Source organism: Oncorhynchus mykiss, chromosome 7 (genome assembly GCF_057628025.1).
Source record: "Oncorhynchus mykiss isolate SJ-2025 chromosome 7, ASM5762802v1, whole genome shotgun sequence".
Classification (NCBI taxonomy): Eukaryota; Metazoa; Chordata; class Actinopteri; order Salmoniformes; family Salmonidae; genus Oncorhynchus; species Oncorhynchus mykiss.
Genome location: NC_143028.1, coordinates 10,490,980 through 10,506,701, shown reverse-complemented (window position 1 = coordinate 10,506,701; position 15,722 = coordinate 10,490,980). Strand labels below are relative to the sequence as shown.

Below are 15,722 nucleotides of genomic sequence, written 5' to 3'. Positions count from 1 at the left end.
TTCTCTTGCGCCCTCTGTCTCCCCTTTTTATTCTCTTGCCCCTTTATGTCAGTCCTGTGTTTTGGTCAGTTAATTAATTTGTTTGTTAGTTAACTTGTGATTTAGTTTGTTACATTAGTTCACTGCTTATCGTTATTGCTGTACCTGAACATTCATACCAATAAAGTTGAGTTGAATTGAACTGAGGATATTTCTGCTTCCTTAGCCCCAACAACAGCTGCCTCTCACCAGCTAACAGCTGGGGGGGAGGGGAGGAGAATGAGGGGAATGAGTGTGAAGGCAAGAGAGGGAGAGGGTGTGAAACTAGATTTAACAGCCTACCTGTGGGCTTTGGTTTGTGGGGCGCATAACTGCAGGGGTATCTTATGTATTTTTTTTACAAAAGTAGTGCACTGGGCCTTTAATAGTATTAGTGGACGAATATAGACATCTGTAGCTTGGGGGGGGGGGGGGGGGGATATTTCAGCATCTCTGCTTTAGCAAAAAAGGTAGTTGTATAATTATGAACAGTATCTTATAGGTTTTAATAGTTGGAATTGTAAGAGTCGCTGCCCTGTCCCTTCCTCCACGATTGTTCTTCTAATGGCATCCAGAAAGAACAAACAGCTACTTCAAAAGGTGTAAAGTTATGGGCAAAGACACAAAACATCCACATCAAATTACATATGTTTCTTGATCAAATAACACAACCACATTTTGTGCTGTAAAAATGTACCATCCTTACAAAGCACTTCATGTAAATGTACTTTACATCTTTTACAAGTTTTGTACTTTACATTTAACTAGGCAAGTCAGTTCAGATCAAATTCTCATTTACAACAACAGCCTACTGGGAAACAATGGGTTAACTGCCTTGTTCACGAGCATAAAAACTGATTTGAACTTTGTCAGCTTAGGGATTTGATCCAGCTGCTCTAACCACTAGGCTACCTGCCACCCCAAAGAAAAACTATTAATAAACACAATGCAGAATACAGTAATTGAGTACGTTGAGACATCAAGTGGTTTGTGATGATGTGGCTCAGTTGGTAGTGCATGGTGCTTGCCAATGCTAGGGTTATGGGTTTGATTCCCATGGGGGACCATGATGAAAATATATGTGCTTCCTACTGTAAATTGCTCTGGATAACAGCATCTACTGAAAAGTCATTAATAGCTAGACCATTTCAGTTTTCACATAGAAATAAAATGCATTTGCAATGTATACTGAACAAAAATATTAACACAACATGTAAAGTGTTGGTCCCATGTTTCATGAGAAGAAATAAAAGATCCCAGAAATGTTCCATATGCACAAAAAGCTTGTTTTGCTCAAATTTTGTACACAAATTTGTTTACATCCCTGTTAGTGATCATTTCTCTTTTGCCAAGATAATCCATCCACCTGACAGGTGTGGCATATCAATTAGCTGGGGACAATAAAAGGCAACACTAAAGTGTCCGGTTTTGTCACACAACGTAATGCCACAGATATCTGAAGTTTTGCCACAGCAATGCCACAGATATCTGAAGTTTTGCCACAGCAATGCCGCAGATACCTGAAGTTTTGCCACAGCAATGCCGCAGATATCAGAAGTTTTGCCACAGCAATGCCGCAGATATCTGATGTCCACCAGAGCTGTTGCCAGAGAATGTGATTTATCTACCATAAGCCGCCTCACACGTAATTTTAGAGAATTTGACAGTACGTCCAACCGGCCTCACCACAGCAGACCACATGAAACCACTCCAGCCCAGGGCCTCCACATCCGGCTTCTTCACCTGCGGGATCGTCTGAGACCATTTCTGTCTGTAATAAAGCCCTTTTGTGGGGAAAAACACATTTTGATTGGCTGGGCCAGGCCCACCCATGGCTGCACCCCTGCCCACTAACGTGGAATCCATAGATTAGGGGCTCATTTATTTATTCCAATTGACTGATTTCTTTATATGAACTGTAACTCCATAAAATCGTTGAAATTGTTGCATGTTGGGTTTATATATATTTTCTGTATATTTCAAGAAACCTACAGTACCAGTCAAATGTTTGGACACACCTACTGTGGCTGCTTTGCGTGATGTATTGTTGTCTCTACCTTGTTGCTGTCACATCCTGACCTTAGTTCCTTTTTTATGTCTCTATTTTAGGTTGGTCAGGGCGTGAGTTGGGGTGGGCATTCTATGTTTGTATTTCTATGTGTTTGGCCTGGTATGGTTCCCAATCAGAAGCAGCTGTCAATCGTTGTCTCTGATTGAGAACCATACTTAGGCAGCCTGGTTTCACCCTTGAGTTGTGGGTAGTTGTTTTCTGTCTCTGTACCAGACAGGACTGTTTCGTTTGTGCTGTTCTTTTTGTTCTAGTGTTCAGTGTAATTAAAAGATCATGAACACATACCACCTTGGTCCTCTCCTTCTTCCACTAACGACGACCGTTAGTTGACCTTTTTGCTGTTGTCTGTGCCCAATAATGTTTGTAACATGTTTTGTGCTGCTACCATGTTGTTGTGTTGCTATCATGCTGTGTTGTCATGTGTTGCTGCCTTGCTATGTTGTTGTCTAAGGTCTCTCTTCATGTAGTGTTGTCTCTCTTGTCGTGATGTGTGTTTTGTCCTATATTTATGTTTTTTTTTTTTTAATTTTTTTTTTTTAATCTCAGCCCCCGTCCCCGCAGGAGGCCTTTTGCCTTTTGTTAGACCGTCATTGTAAATAAGAATTTGTTCTTAACTGACTTGCCTAGTTAAATAAAAATAAATACTAATTCAAGGGTTTTTCTTTATACTATTTTCTACATTGTAGAATAATAGTGAAGACATCAAAACTATGAAATAACACTTATTATTATCTAGTAACCAGAAAAGTGTTAAACAAATCAAAATGAATTTTATATTTGAGATTCTGCAAAGTAGCCACCCTTTGCCTTGACAGCTTTGCACACTCTTGGCATTCTCTCAGCCAGCTTCATGAGGTAGTCACCCGGAATGCATTTCAATTAACAGATGTGCCTTGTTGAAAGTTATTTTGTGGAATTTCTTTCCTTCTTAATGCGTTTGGTAAACAGAAGATAGCCCTATTTGGTAAAAGACCAAGTCCTTATAGCAAGAACATCTCAAATAAGCAAAGAGAAACGGCAGTCCATCATTACTTTAAGACATGAAGGTCAGTCGCAAAAACCATCAAGCGCTATGATGAAAATGGCTCTTATGAGGACCTCCACAGGAAAGGAAGACCCAGAGTTACCTCTGCTGCAGAGGATACGTTCATTAGAGTTACCAGCCTCAGAAATTGCCACCCAAATAAATGCTTCACAGAGTTCAAAATAACAGACATAACTCAACATCAACTGTCCCAGAGGAGACTGTGTGAATCAGGCCTGCATAGTCGAACTGCTGTAAAGAAACCACGACTAAAATACACCAATAATAAGAAGAGACTTGCTTGGGCCAAGAAACATGAGCAATGGACATTAGACCGGTGGAAATCTGTCCTTTGGTCTGATGAGTCCATATTTGAGATTTTTGGTTCCAACCACCGTGTCTTTGTGAGACGCAGAGTAGGTGAACAGATGAGCTCTGCATGTGTGGTTCTCACTGTGAAGCATGGAGGAGGTGGTGTGATGCTGCTTTGCTGGTGATACTGTCAGTGATTTATTTTGAATTCAAGGCACACTTAACCAGCATGGCTACCACAGCATTCTGCAGCGGTACACCATCCCATCTGGTTTACGCTTAGTGGGACAATAATTTGTTTTTCAACAGGACAATGACCCAACACACTTCCAGGCTGTGTAAGGGCTATTTAACCAAGAAGGAGAGAGATGGAGTGCTGCATCAGATGACCTGGCCTCCACAATCACCCGACCTCAACCCAATTGAGATGGTTTGGGACGAGTTGGATATCAGAGTGAAGGAAAAGCAGCCAACAAGTGCTCAGCATATGTGGGAACTCCTTCAAGACTGTTGGAAAAGCGTTCCAGGTGAAGCTGGTTAGGAGAATGCCAAGAGTGCGCAAATCTGTCATCAAGGCAAAGGGAGGCTACTTTGAAGAATCTCAAATATAAAATATATTTTTATTTGTTTAACACTTTATTGATTACTACATGATTCCATGTGTGTTATTTCATAGTTTTGATGTCTTCACTAATAATTTTCTAACTATTCTAATTCTAATAATTTTGCATGCCCAATTTTTCAGTTTTTGATTTGTTAAAAAAGTTTGAAATATGCAATAAATGTCGTTCCACTTCATGATTGTGTCCCACTTGTTGTTGATTCTTCACAAAAAAATACAGTTTTATATCTTTATGTTTGAAGCCTGAAATGTGGCAAAAGGTCGCAAAGTTCAAGGGGGCCGAATACTTTCGCAAGGCACTGTACATTATTAATTTTTTATTCCACAAAAGTAGTGCACTGGGCCTTTACTAGTACTGTATTAGTAGACCAATTCAGAACGGGCAAAAAATCTAATCGCAGCACCCCCTCCCCCAAATGACTTCCCACAGCTATGGGGGGAACGAGGGAACAGAACATAAGGATCACATCAATGAGCAGAGAGGCTCATGGGAGAAAAATGGGGCGTCGGCTATGGTGAGAAGAAGTTTGAAGTCAAGACAGACAAAAGAAGATGTGTGAGTGTGTGTGTGTGTGTGTGTGTTTGTGTGACCACCAATAGAACAGTAGAAGACAGCCCTCTTTGTGTTCCAAAGTTCAAGGCTAAGATTCTGACTCATAGAAAGCAGCTCTCTGACCTCTGACCCTTGACGCCTAACCCAAACCTCTCTCTTCCAGCCTGATTTCTATCCTAGTGGCCTGCCCTATTCCCTCCCTACCCCTTCCCCCTGGCCCTAACCCTTTTATGTTTATGAAAGTCTGTAAATGTGGAAGAAATATAATAGAAGCCTTACATCATCACTACACTGTTTGGGAGTTTGAGCAGGTTTCTTTTCAATGTTTGAATGTTGACTCAGATTTGCTAACAGGTGTGTGGATGAGCGTGGCTTTCTCTTTCTGCCCCAAGCACATTATTACAAGATCATTACAGAGTTATACTGTAGTAATCAGTGTGTGTGTGTGTGTGTGTGTGTGTGTGTGTGTGTGTGTGTGTGTGTGCGCGCGCGTGCGTGTGTGTGTGTGTGCGTAGTCGGTGATGTCACCCATGGCTTCCAGATGGCTGTTGAGACACACACATTTTCTCCCCTGGACAAATTTAGCAAATCCACTCAATTCCCTCTCCCCATTTTCCCTTCCTCCCCTTCTTTCATTCCCTCTTCCCTCTCTTGTTTTGTCGTCTCTTGGTATTGGGTGGGTGTGAGGCATTGGGGGCAGACTGACTGCCTCTGGCTGACTGGAATTACAGTAAATAAGTTAACATGAGTAAATTACACGTTTTTCCATTTGAGCATTTCTCTCTGTCACACACACTGAGGTGCTGGATACAGTAATCTAGCAGGAATAAATGCATGAGACAGAAATGCGTTTCCATTCCAGTCAGCCTCTGGCTCACAACTCAACCCTTTGGTCCACCACAGAAGACAGGGAAGCTAGCCTCTGGCTCACAACTCAACCCTTTGGTCCACCACAGAAGACAGGGAAGCTAGCCTCTGGGTTGGGAACAAGACGCACGCACGCACGCACACACACACACACAGAAGACAGAGAAGCTAGCCTCTGGGTTGGGAACAAGACACACGCACACACAGAAGACAGAGAAGCTAGCCTCCGGGTTGGGAACAAGACACACACACACACGCACACACACACACACACACACACACAGAAGACAGAGAAGCTAGCCTCCGGGTTGGGAACAAGACACACACACACGCACACACTCACACATAGAATACTGAGTAGCTAGTTTCAAGTGGTTGAGCAAGAGACACATACATAAATACACACGAGGGGGAGAGAGCAAGTTCACACTTCTGGGAGAGAAAGTAAGCACACCCATCTTCCATAATCTGACACGGTCTAGTGCTGCTGGTCCGCACGCACGCACAGACGGACGGACGGACGTGTTTTGGAAAATGAGGGGGAGAGTTCTGATCTAAAATTCTATTCTGCTGTTTGTTTACGTTTCCAGGAGGGTCTCCAGGGGACGAGATACAGCGTGGGAAGAGAGATAGAGAATGGAGGGAGGGAGGGATAGAATTGAGGGACAGAGACCATTCAAATACTATTAAAATACTATACTTTCATAGTTCTGGTTGAATGAAATCAAAGTTTTGTGGTTGCATACAGAGATTTGCAGGTGTTATAGCCGGTGCAGTGAAATGCTTATGTTTCTATCTCCAACAGGGCAGTAGAATGTCTCACAAATACAATACAAATACACAAATAATACATACATTGAAACAAGAAATCGAGAAATGACGGAATGGGTCCAATCAGCAACCCAGAGTAGATCAATTACAGTGAGCATGTGTGAGAACCCATAATATAAATATGTGGTGTGTGTATAGACAGTATATCATTTAGAAAGGCAATGGTATGTACAGTAGGAGGTATATTAGGCTAGGTATATTACAATAGATACATACACGGTGAGTAAACAACAGTATATAAACAGAATATGAGGGGCCAGCGTTCAATGACTATCTATATACATGAGGCATTGGTCTCAAGTTGCAGGGCAGAGCACCAGGCAGGTAGCCGGCTAGTGACAGTGTCTAAGGCTAGTGACAGTGTCTAAGGTGCAGGCCAGGGTACCTGCTAGTGATGGCTGTTCAACTGTCAGATGACCTGGAGATATAAGCTTTTTTTCATTTGGTCAGGACTCAGGACTCATGGTTAGGAAAACCCCAAGCTGTAGCTGTCTTGTGGTTCAGTGGCTGAACAATCTTCTGGCCACTGACGACCCTTGCTGTCCTAATATGAAATCTAACTGTGCCAGTACAGACCACACTATGTTTAAATTCTGAGACCAATAGCGTCACCTAATGGTCATACTAGTCAACTGCAGTCGCGACCGAAAAACGTAGTTTCCCATCCTACCATTCGCTGTAGGCTCTCACACACTGGGGTAGTTAATGGATTTGGGAGTGAGGTGTTGTTAGCTTTATGATTCAGACTTTTCCAGCATTACAGTACCAGTCAGAAATTTGGACACACCTACTCATTCCAGGGGTTTTCTTTATTTTTACTATTTTCTACATTGTAGAATAATAGTGAAGACATCAAAACAATGAAATAACACAAGTGAAATCATGTAGTAACCAAAAAAGTGTTAAACAAATCAAAATGTATTTTATATTTGAGATTCTTCAAAGTAGCCACCCTTTGCCTTGATGGCAGCGTTGCACACTCTTTGCATTCTCTCAACCAGTTTCATGAAGTGGTCACCTGGAATGCATTTCAATTAACAGGTGTGCCTTGTTAAAAGTTCATTTGTGGAATTTCTTTCCTTCTTAATGCGTTTGAGCCAATCAGTTGTGTAGTGACAAGGTAGGGTTGGTATACAGAACATAGCCCTATTTGGTAAAAGACCAAGTCCATATTATGGTAAGAACAGCTCAAATAAGCAAAGAGAAACGACAGTCCATCATTACTTTAAGACATGAAGGTCAGTCAAAAGGTCACGGAAAATTTCAAGAAACGTTTATTCAAGTGTAGTTGCAAAAACCATCAAGCGCTATGATGAAACTGGCCCCATGAGGACCTCCACAGGAAAGGAAGACCCAGAGTTACCTCTGCTGCAGAGGATAAGTTCATTAGAGTTAACTGTCTCTCATGAGGACCGCCACAGGAAAGGAAGACCCAGAGTTACCTCTGCTGCAGAGGATATGTTTATTAGAGTTAACTGCACCTCAGACTGCAGCCCAAATAAATGCTTCACAGAGTTCAAGTAACAGACATCTCAACATCAACTGTTCAGAAGAGACTGTGGGAATCAGGCCTTCGTGGTCAAATTGCTGCAAAGAAACCACTACTAAAGGACACCAATAAGAAGAGACTTGCTTTGGCCAAGAAACACGAGCAATGGACATTAGACCAGTGGAAATCTGTGCTTAGGTCTGATGAGTCCATATTTGAGATTTTGGTTCCAACCACCTTGTCTTTGTGAGACGCAGAGTAGGTGAACGGATGATCTCTGCATGTGTGGTTCCCAAAGTGAAGCATGGAGGAGGTGTGATGGTGTGGGGGTGCTTTGCTGTTGACACTGTCTGTGATTTACTTAGAATTCAAGGTACACTTAACCAGCACTACCACAGAATTCTGCAGCGACACGCCATCCCATCTGGTTTGCGCTTAGTGGGACAATCATTTGTTTTTCAGGACAATGACCCAAAACACACCTCAAATTGCCTATAAGGGCAATTTGACCAAAGACAGAGATAGTGCTGCATCAGAGATCTGGCCTCCACAATCACCTGACCTTAACCTAATTGAGATGGCTTGGGATGAGTTGTACCGCAGAGTGAAGGAAAAGCAGCCAACAAGTGCTCAGCATATGTGGGAACTCCTTCAAGACTGTTGGAAAAGCATTCCAGGTGAAGCTGGTTGAGAGAATGCCAAGAGTGTGCAAAGCTGTCATCGAGGCAAAGGGTGGCTACTTTGAAGAATCTCAAATCTCAAATATATTTAGATTTGTTCATCACTTTTTTGGTTAATACATGATTCCATATGTCTTTTTTCATAGATTATACAAATAAATAAAGATAAGAGTAACAAATTATTAAAGAGCAGCAGTAAAATAACAATAGCGAGACTATATACAGGGGGTACCGGTTCAGAGTCAATGTGTGGGGGCACCGGTTAGTCAAGGTAAATGAGGTAGTATGTACATGTAGGTAGAGTTATTAAAATTACTATCTATAGATAATAAACAGAGAGTAGCAGCAGCGTAAAAGGGGGGCAATGCAAATAATCTGGGTAGCCAATTGATTAGATGTTCAGGAGTCTTGTGGCTTGGGGGTAGAAGCTGTTTAGAAGCCTCTTGTACCTAGACTTGGCCCTCTGGTACCACCTGCCTTGCAGTAGTGTAGAGAACAGTCTATGACTAGGGTGGCTGGAGTCTTTGACAATTTTTAGGGCCTTCTTCTGACACCGCCTGGTATAGAGGTCCTGGGTGGCAGAAAGCTTGGCCCCAGTGATGTACTGGGCCGTACGCACTACCCTCTGTAGTGCCTTGTGGTTGGAGGCCGAGCAGTTGCAAGATCAGGCAGTGATGCAAACCAGTCACGATGTTCTCGATGGTGCAGCTGTAAAACCTTTTGAGGATCTGAGGACCCATGCCAAATCTTTTCTGTCTCTGTTCACGACTGTCTTGGTGTGCTTGGACCACTGTTGTGTCATCGGCAAACTTAATAATGGTGTTGGAGTCGCGCCTGGCCGTGCAGTCATGAGTGAACAAGGAGTACAGGAGGGAACTGAGCACGCACTCCTGAGGGGCCCCTGTGATGAGGATCAGCATGGCGGATGTGTTGTTACCTACCCTTACTACCTGGGAGCGGCCCGTCAGGAAGTCCAGGATCCAGTTGCGGAGGGAGGTGTTTAGTCCCAGGGTCCTTAGCTTATTGATGAGCTTTGAGGGTAATATGGTGTTGAACGCTGAGCTGTAGTCAGTGAATAGCATTTTCACATAGGTGTTCCTTTTGTCCAGGTGGGAAAGGGCAGTGTGGAGTGCAATAGAGATTGCATCATCTGTGGATCTGTTGGTGCAATTTGCAAATTGGAGTGGGACTAGGCTTTCTGGGATAATGGTGTTGATGTGAGCTATGACCAGCCTTTCAAAGCATTTCAAGGCTTCAGACGTGGGTGCTACGGGTCGGTAGTAATTTAGGCAGGTTACCTTAGTTTTCTTGGGCACAGGGACTATGGTGGTCTGCTTGAAACATGTTGGTACTACAGACTCACAGACTCAGACAGGGAGAGGTTGAAAATGTCAGTGAAGACACTTGCCAGTTGGTCAGCACATGCTCGGAGCACACGTTCTGGTCATCCGTCTGGCCCTGCGGCCTTGTGAATATTGACCTGTTTAAAGGTCTTACTCACATAGGCTGCTGCAGAGAGCATGATCACACAGTCGTCCAGAACAGCTGATGCTCTCATGCATGTTTCCGTGTTACTTGCCTCGAAGTGAGCATAGAACTTATTTAGCTTGTCTGGTAGGCTTGTGTCACTGGGCAGGTCTCCTCCATGCTTCCCTTTGTATTCTGTGGGGGGGGGGGGGGTGTAGTACGATTCAACGCTTTGCCTGTTTGATGGTTCATCGGCGGGTATAGCGAGATTTCCCTGAACTAATTACAGTTGGTTTTATTTATGAAAGTCCTTAGGTGTGGAAGCTATTTACCTTTTAATCAAGTCTTTTTTTTTCCACTTATAATAATATGAAATCATAGAAAATAGCCCAAGGTCAAAAATAGAAAAGTAAATTGCCTTACATTTTATTGTTGAAGTCCCTGAACCAATCAAAGCTGGTTGAATTCGTTCAAGTGATTTGCGGTGGAGGCTACTGAAGTTTAGCCATAGATTGGACTGGCCAGGTCTCTGAACCAGTTGTTTTTATATATGGGGTGGAAGTATTTATCTGTAAAGTGAATGAAAATGAATTGATAAAGTCAAAAAAAGCTCAGCAAATTGCCGTGGAATTGAGAGCGATGTCATGGGATTTAGAAACTATTGCCACGTTTCATTACCATCCAAAAATAGGCGTTGCAGTTTTAAGACGTTACCTCTGAGCGGAGGGGAGTAACGTTTTAGCTAAGAAAATACGACACCGAATATGCAAAAACAAGGGGTGTAACTTTTTCGATATCGATAACTGGTTCAGAATATGTCATTTATATCATTCTTACACGTTCGGTTGAAGCGGTATTAACGAGAGAAGTCGGAATCTTTAATATAAAGCTAACCCAGTCTCATGTTAGGGTGATAGCTAACGTTAGTAATACTGGTGTTTTAAAGATGAAGTTGTCTTCTGTTGTAGTAACATTGATATTAACGGTGGGTGTTTCTTATTACATCTATACACCGTTACCTGCTGCCATCGAGGAGCCTTTGAAACTGATGCTGCTGGACGCCTTATTCCGTGCTATGCTGCAAGTGGTAAGAAACAAGAAGAATAGCTATAAGCGAAATCATACTTTACTTTGCATTAGCTTGACAGTTCTTTAAATGAACGAGTAGTAGGCAATGCTTTCTCTATCACTCGACTTATGTATCGCATTCAGGTGCAGCAGGTTTAGGCCTATTGGTTTAAGACACTGAGTTGGAGGCTATACTAGCTAAATCGTTTTTATAATGCAGCTAACATGTGGCGCGTTGTAAAGCTAGCTAGTTAGTCTGAACAAGTAGAACATGTGAACTGATTTGGTGATCTAAGTAAAACAATGCTTTACTGTGCTTTCTCCAGCCCTTGTGTGAAATCATATGTGGATAATTGATTTGAATTGGCTAAATACAGCACAAGCTCTTTTACAGTCCTTGTGTGTGTGTGTGGCCCTTCACCTAGATTTCACACAGTCATGGGGTAAGTAGATTGCTAAAAGTGTCCTCTGGGAGCCCTATCCTGGCCAAGGATCTGTGCTGTCTTGCCAACTCCTATGGTGGTCATTGCCAAGGGTGTGACATTGACCATAGGAGTTGGTAGGACAGAACAAACACTCACTCTCAAGTCAAAGCCCTAGCCCCTAGAACAGGGTTAGCATACTAAACTACCAGGGATACTCCAGCTCTCTGACCTCATTCAAATGCCTCTCTCTCGCCCTCTCCATCTCCCCCCTATCTCTCTGTCCTTCTCTCCCCCTTCTCCCCCAGGGTGACCTGTGCCAGTGTCTGGGTCTCAGTCACCACATCCCATGGATTCGGGGGACCATATCGGGGCTGGAGACCCTGGGGGAGATGGCGGGAGGGCAGAGAGGCGGGGTGAGGGTGAGTGACGTGGACTTTGACAGAGTCCCGGTGCGTGTGTACGAGCCCCCGGCCGCGGGGGGAGGAGAGGGGGGTCTGAGGAGGGCTGTGATGTTCTACCATGGAGGAGGATGGGCCCTGGGGGCCACCAGTAAGTGTGTGTGTTTACCAGCATAAACACATCTAGTTCATGATGTAACCCTAATGTAACAACCTTTGATTTCTCACTGTCTTCCTCTTTCTCTCCTCTACTCCCCCATCTCTTTCTCTCCTCTACTCCCCCATCTCTCTCGCTTTCTCTCCTCTACTCCCCCATCTCTCTCTCTCTCTCTCTCTTTCTCTCCTCTACTCCCCCATCTCTCTCTCTTTCTCTCCTCTACTCCCCCATCTCTCTCTCTTTCTCTCCTCTACTCCCCCATCTCTCTCTCTTTCTCTCCTCTACTCCCCCATCTCTCTCTCTTTCTCTCCTCTACTCCCCCATCTCTCTCTCTTTCTCTCCTCTACTCCCCCATCTCTCTCTTTCTCTCCTCTACTCCCCCATCTCGCTCTTTCTCTCCTCTACTCCCCCATCTCTCTCGCTTTCTCTCCTCTACTCCCCCATCTCCCTCTCTTTCTCTCCTCTACTCCCCCATCCCTCTCTTTCTCTCCTCTACTCCCCCATCCCTCTCTTTCTCTCCTCTACTCCCCCATCTCTCTCTTTCTCTCCTCTACTCCCCCATCTCTCTCTTTCTCTCCTCTACTCCCCCATCTCTCTTTCTCTCCTCTACTCCCCCATCTCTCTCTTTCTCTCCTCTACTCCCCCATCCCTCTCTTTCTCTCCTCTACTCCCCCATCCCTCTCTTTCTCTCCTCTACTCCCCCATCTCTCTCTTTCTCTCCTCTACTCCCCCATCTCTCTCTTTCTCTCCTCTACTCCCCCATCTCTTTCTCTCCTCTACTCCCCCATCTCTCTCTCTCTCTTTCTCTCCTCTACTCCCCCATCTCTTTCTCTCCTCTACTCCCCCATCTCTCTCTCTCTCTTTCTCTCCTCTACTCCCCCATCTCTTTCTCTCCTCTACTCCCCCATCTCTCTCTTTCTCTCCTCTACTCCCCCATCTCTCTCTCTCTCTCCTCTACTCCCCCATCTCTCTCTTTCTCTCCTCTACTCCCCATCTCTTTCTCTCCTCTACTCCCCCATCTCTCTCTTTCTCTCCTCTACTCCCCCATCTCTTTCTCTCCTCTACTCCCCCATCTCTTTCTCTCCTCTACTCCCCCATCTCTTTCTCTCCTCTACTCCCCCATCTCTTTCTCTCCTCTACTCCCCCATCTCTCTCTCTCTTTCTCTCCTCTACTCCCCCATCTCTCTTTCTCTCCTCTACTCCCCCATCTCTCTCTCTCTCTTTCTCTCCTCTACTCCCCCATCTCTTTCTCTCCTCTACTCCCCCATCTCTCTCTCTTTCTCTCCTTCTCTACCCACCCTAATTCTTTCTCTCCTTCTCTACCCATCCTAACTCTTTCTCTCCTTCTCTACTCCCCCTACCTCTCTCCTTCTCTACTCCCCCTACTTCTCTCCTTCTCTACTCCCCCTACCTCTCTCCTTCTCTACTCCCCCTACCTCTCTCCTTCTCTACGCCCCCCACCTCTCTCTTTCTCTCCTTCTCTACCCACCCTAACTCTTTCTCTCCTTCTCGACTCACCCCACCTCTCTCTTCCCCCTCCCTGTCTTCCTCTCAGAGATGGGGAGCTATGATGTCTTGTGTAGGCAGATGTCTGATGAGCTGAATGCAGTGGTTGTGTCTGTAGAGTAAGTGTGTCTCCTCTTTTCACACTGTATTAGCTTCAGTTACACACACACACACACACACACACACACACAATATGAAAGTCTTGGGTTCTTATAATGCCATAGTAACAAGTTAAGGTTTGGACAAAATTGTTATATTACTGTGTGTGTGTGTGTGTGTGTGTGTGTGTGTGTGTGTGTGTGTGTGTGTGTGTGTGTGTGTGTGTGTGTGTGTGTGTGTGTGTGTGTGTGTGTGTGTGTGTGTGTGTGTGTGTGTGTGTGTGTGTGTGTGTGTGTGTGTGTGTGTGTAGGTATCGTCTGGCTCCAGAAGTGCATTTCCCTGTGCAGTATGAGGACTGTCTGGCTGCGGCCAAGCACTTCCTGGAGCCGGGCATTCTGGGAAAGTTGTCTGTGGATCCACAGCGTGTGGCCGTGTCAGGCGACAGCGCTGGAGGAAACCTCGCTGCGGCTGTCGCACAGCAGGTACACACAAACACACACACACACGTCTACACAGACACACTAACACACTCTCCCTGTCTTCACAGATCTCGATAGATGACAGTGTGAGTGTGAAGTTCAGTGTTCAGGCGTTAATCTACCCAGTCCTCCAGGGTCTAGACCTCAACACTCCATCCCACCAACAGAACCACAACATACCCATCCTACACCGCTTTATAATGGCCAGGTACACACACACACATGTTCACACACACTGGTGCACATCTGCACACACACACAGTCACACACACACCTGTGTTAGTAACCCTCCTCTCTCTTTCTCCGTAGGTTCTGGCTGCTCTACCTGGGGGTTGATACCTCTCTCCATCCCCTCCTCTTGTCCCCCTCCTTCCTCCATCATCCCTCCATCCCTCCCTCCCTCCGCTCCCATCTCAACTGGACCAACCTTCTGCCAGCCAAACACATTAAGCATTACAAGCCTGTTGGCATGGAGATGGGGTCACAGGAGGTCATGGGGCAGGAGGGTAATCTTCTCCCGGTGTTGTTGGATGTCCGAGCGGCGCCGCTGCTGGCGGAACAGGGGGTTCTGGGTAGAACGCCGCGAGCTTACATTCTAACGTGTGAGTACGATGTGCTCAGAGATGATGGGTTGATGTACACCAGGAGGCTACAGGACGCGGGCGTCACGGTTTCCAGCCATCACTATGACGATGGTTTCCACGGCGCCTTGAGTTTTGCACACTGGCCATTTTTCTTTGATGTGGGGAAAAGAATGATCAGAGGATACATGGACTGGCTGCAGGAAAACCTCTAGTGTGTGTTTGTGTGTGTGTGTGCGCAACTGCAAACCCAAAGCCATCTTGCAGTCAGAATTTCAGACCAATGTTCAGGTTAGACAAGCAGATGTTTTAAGGCTTTTAAACTGGGTTCAACCTGATTGTTGACCTGGGTTAGAATGTCTCTCTTACTGGGTTAAACTGGATCAAACTGGGTTGGACGGGTGTTTTAAACTGTGTTAGATTGTAAGAATATAACAGAGACACCGTTCCCTGATTTGTAGCTGTTTGCACTCTGGGGGGTGTGTGAGTGTGTCACAATATGTTTGGTTCCGTTAAACACACACACGCCATCCTATCCCAGCTCTGCTCACCTGACCTGAACAATACATATGCTGTGTTTTAAACATGCAGTCTGTTATGTCTGTCAAACTAATACACTAAAATAAACGTCCATCTAAGCCAATCAATGCGCAGTGTTAGAATGTGGTAATCTGATAACAGTCCTAGTTCTAGACTAGATTGGGTTAAATTATGTTATGTGCACAACTGGTTTATACATCAATGCAATCTATAAAGAATTGTGCCTCTATGGAAAAACCATGAAGACTCAAAAGGTAGGGTCATACAACACGATCCCCTGGTGCTGTGAAAAGCAATAACACAACTTGAAAAATAAGTATGTTCTTTAGACAAGTTATGGAGTGAGGAGTTCATCTACAACCAGACTGTATTTACACACTTCATCTGACAACGCTGTGAGAGCTTGATTGTTTTCCACTGAACAGAATGATCTCAGTTGTCCCCAGTAACTGCTGCTGGGTGTCAGTACTTTATGTACAATTATGATTGTAATGGTTGCTAGATGTTTAACCCTCTAATAAATATGAATCAGTTT

The 15,722-nt window shown here is 44.7% G+C and overlaps 1 protein-coding gene across 1 annotated transcript; it reads left to right on the top strand.

Moving 5' to 3' along the window:
- The first annotated feature begins 10,176 nt into the window (after positions 1-10,176).
- On the top strand, positions 10,177-15,722 carry LOC110495705 (neutral cholesterol ester hydrolase 1). Its single transcript, XM_036982730.2, has 6 exons — positions 10,177-11,021; positions 11,733-11,976; positions 13,538-13,607; positions 13,898-14,069; positions 14,135-14,274; positions 14,376-15,722. Exons 1-6 carry the CDS (start codon positions 10,881-10,883, stop codon positions 14,860-14,862), a joined length of 1,254 nt encoding a protein of 417 aa, XP_036838625.1. The 5' UTR covers positions 10,177-10,880; the 3' UTR covers positions 14,863-15,722.

Coding starts and splice junctions, on each gene's coding strand:
- LOC110495705 (XM_036982730.2), top strand. CDS start 10,881: ATGAAGTTGTCTTCTGTTGTAGTAACATTGATATTAACGGTGGGTGTT. Junction 11,977..13,537: donor ATGGGCCCTGGGGGCCACCA/GTAAGTGTGTGT, acceptor TCTTCCTCTCAG/AGATGGGGAGCTATGATGTC. Junction 14,275..14,375: donor CACCGCTTTATAATGGCCAG/GTACACACACAC, acceptor CTTTCTCCGTAG/GTTCTGGCTGCTCTACCTGG.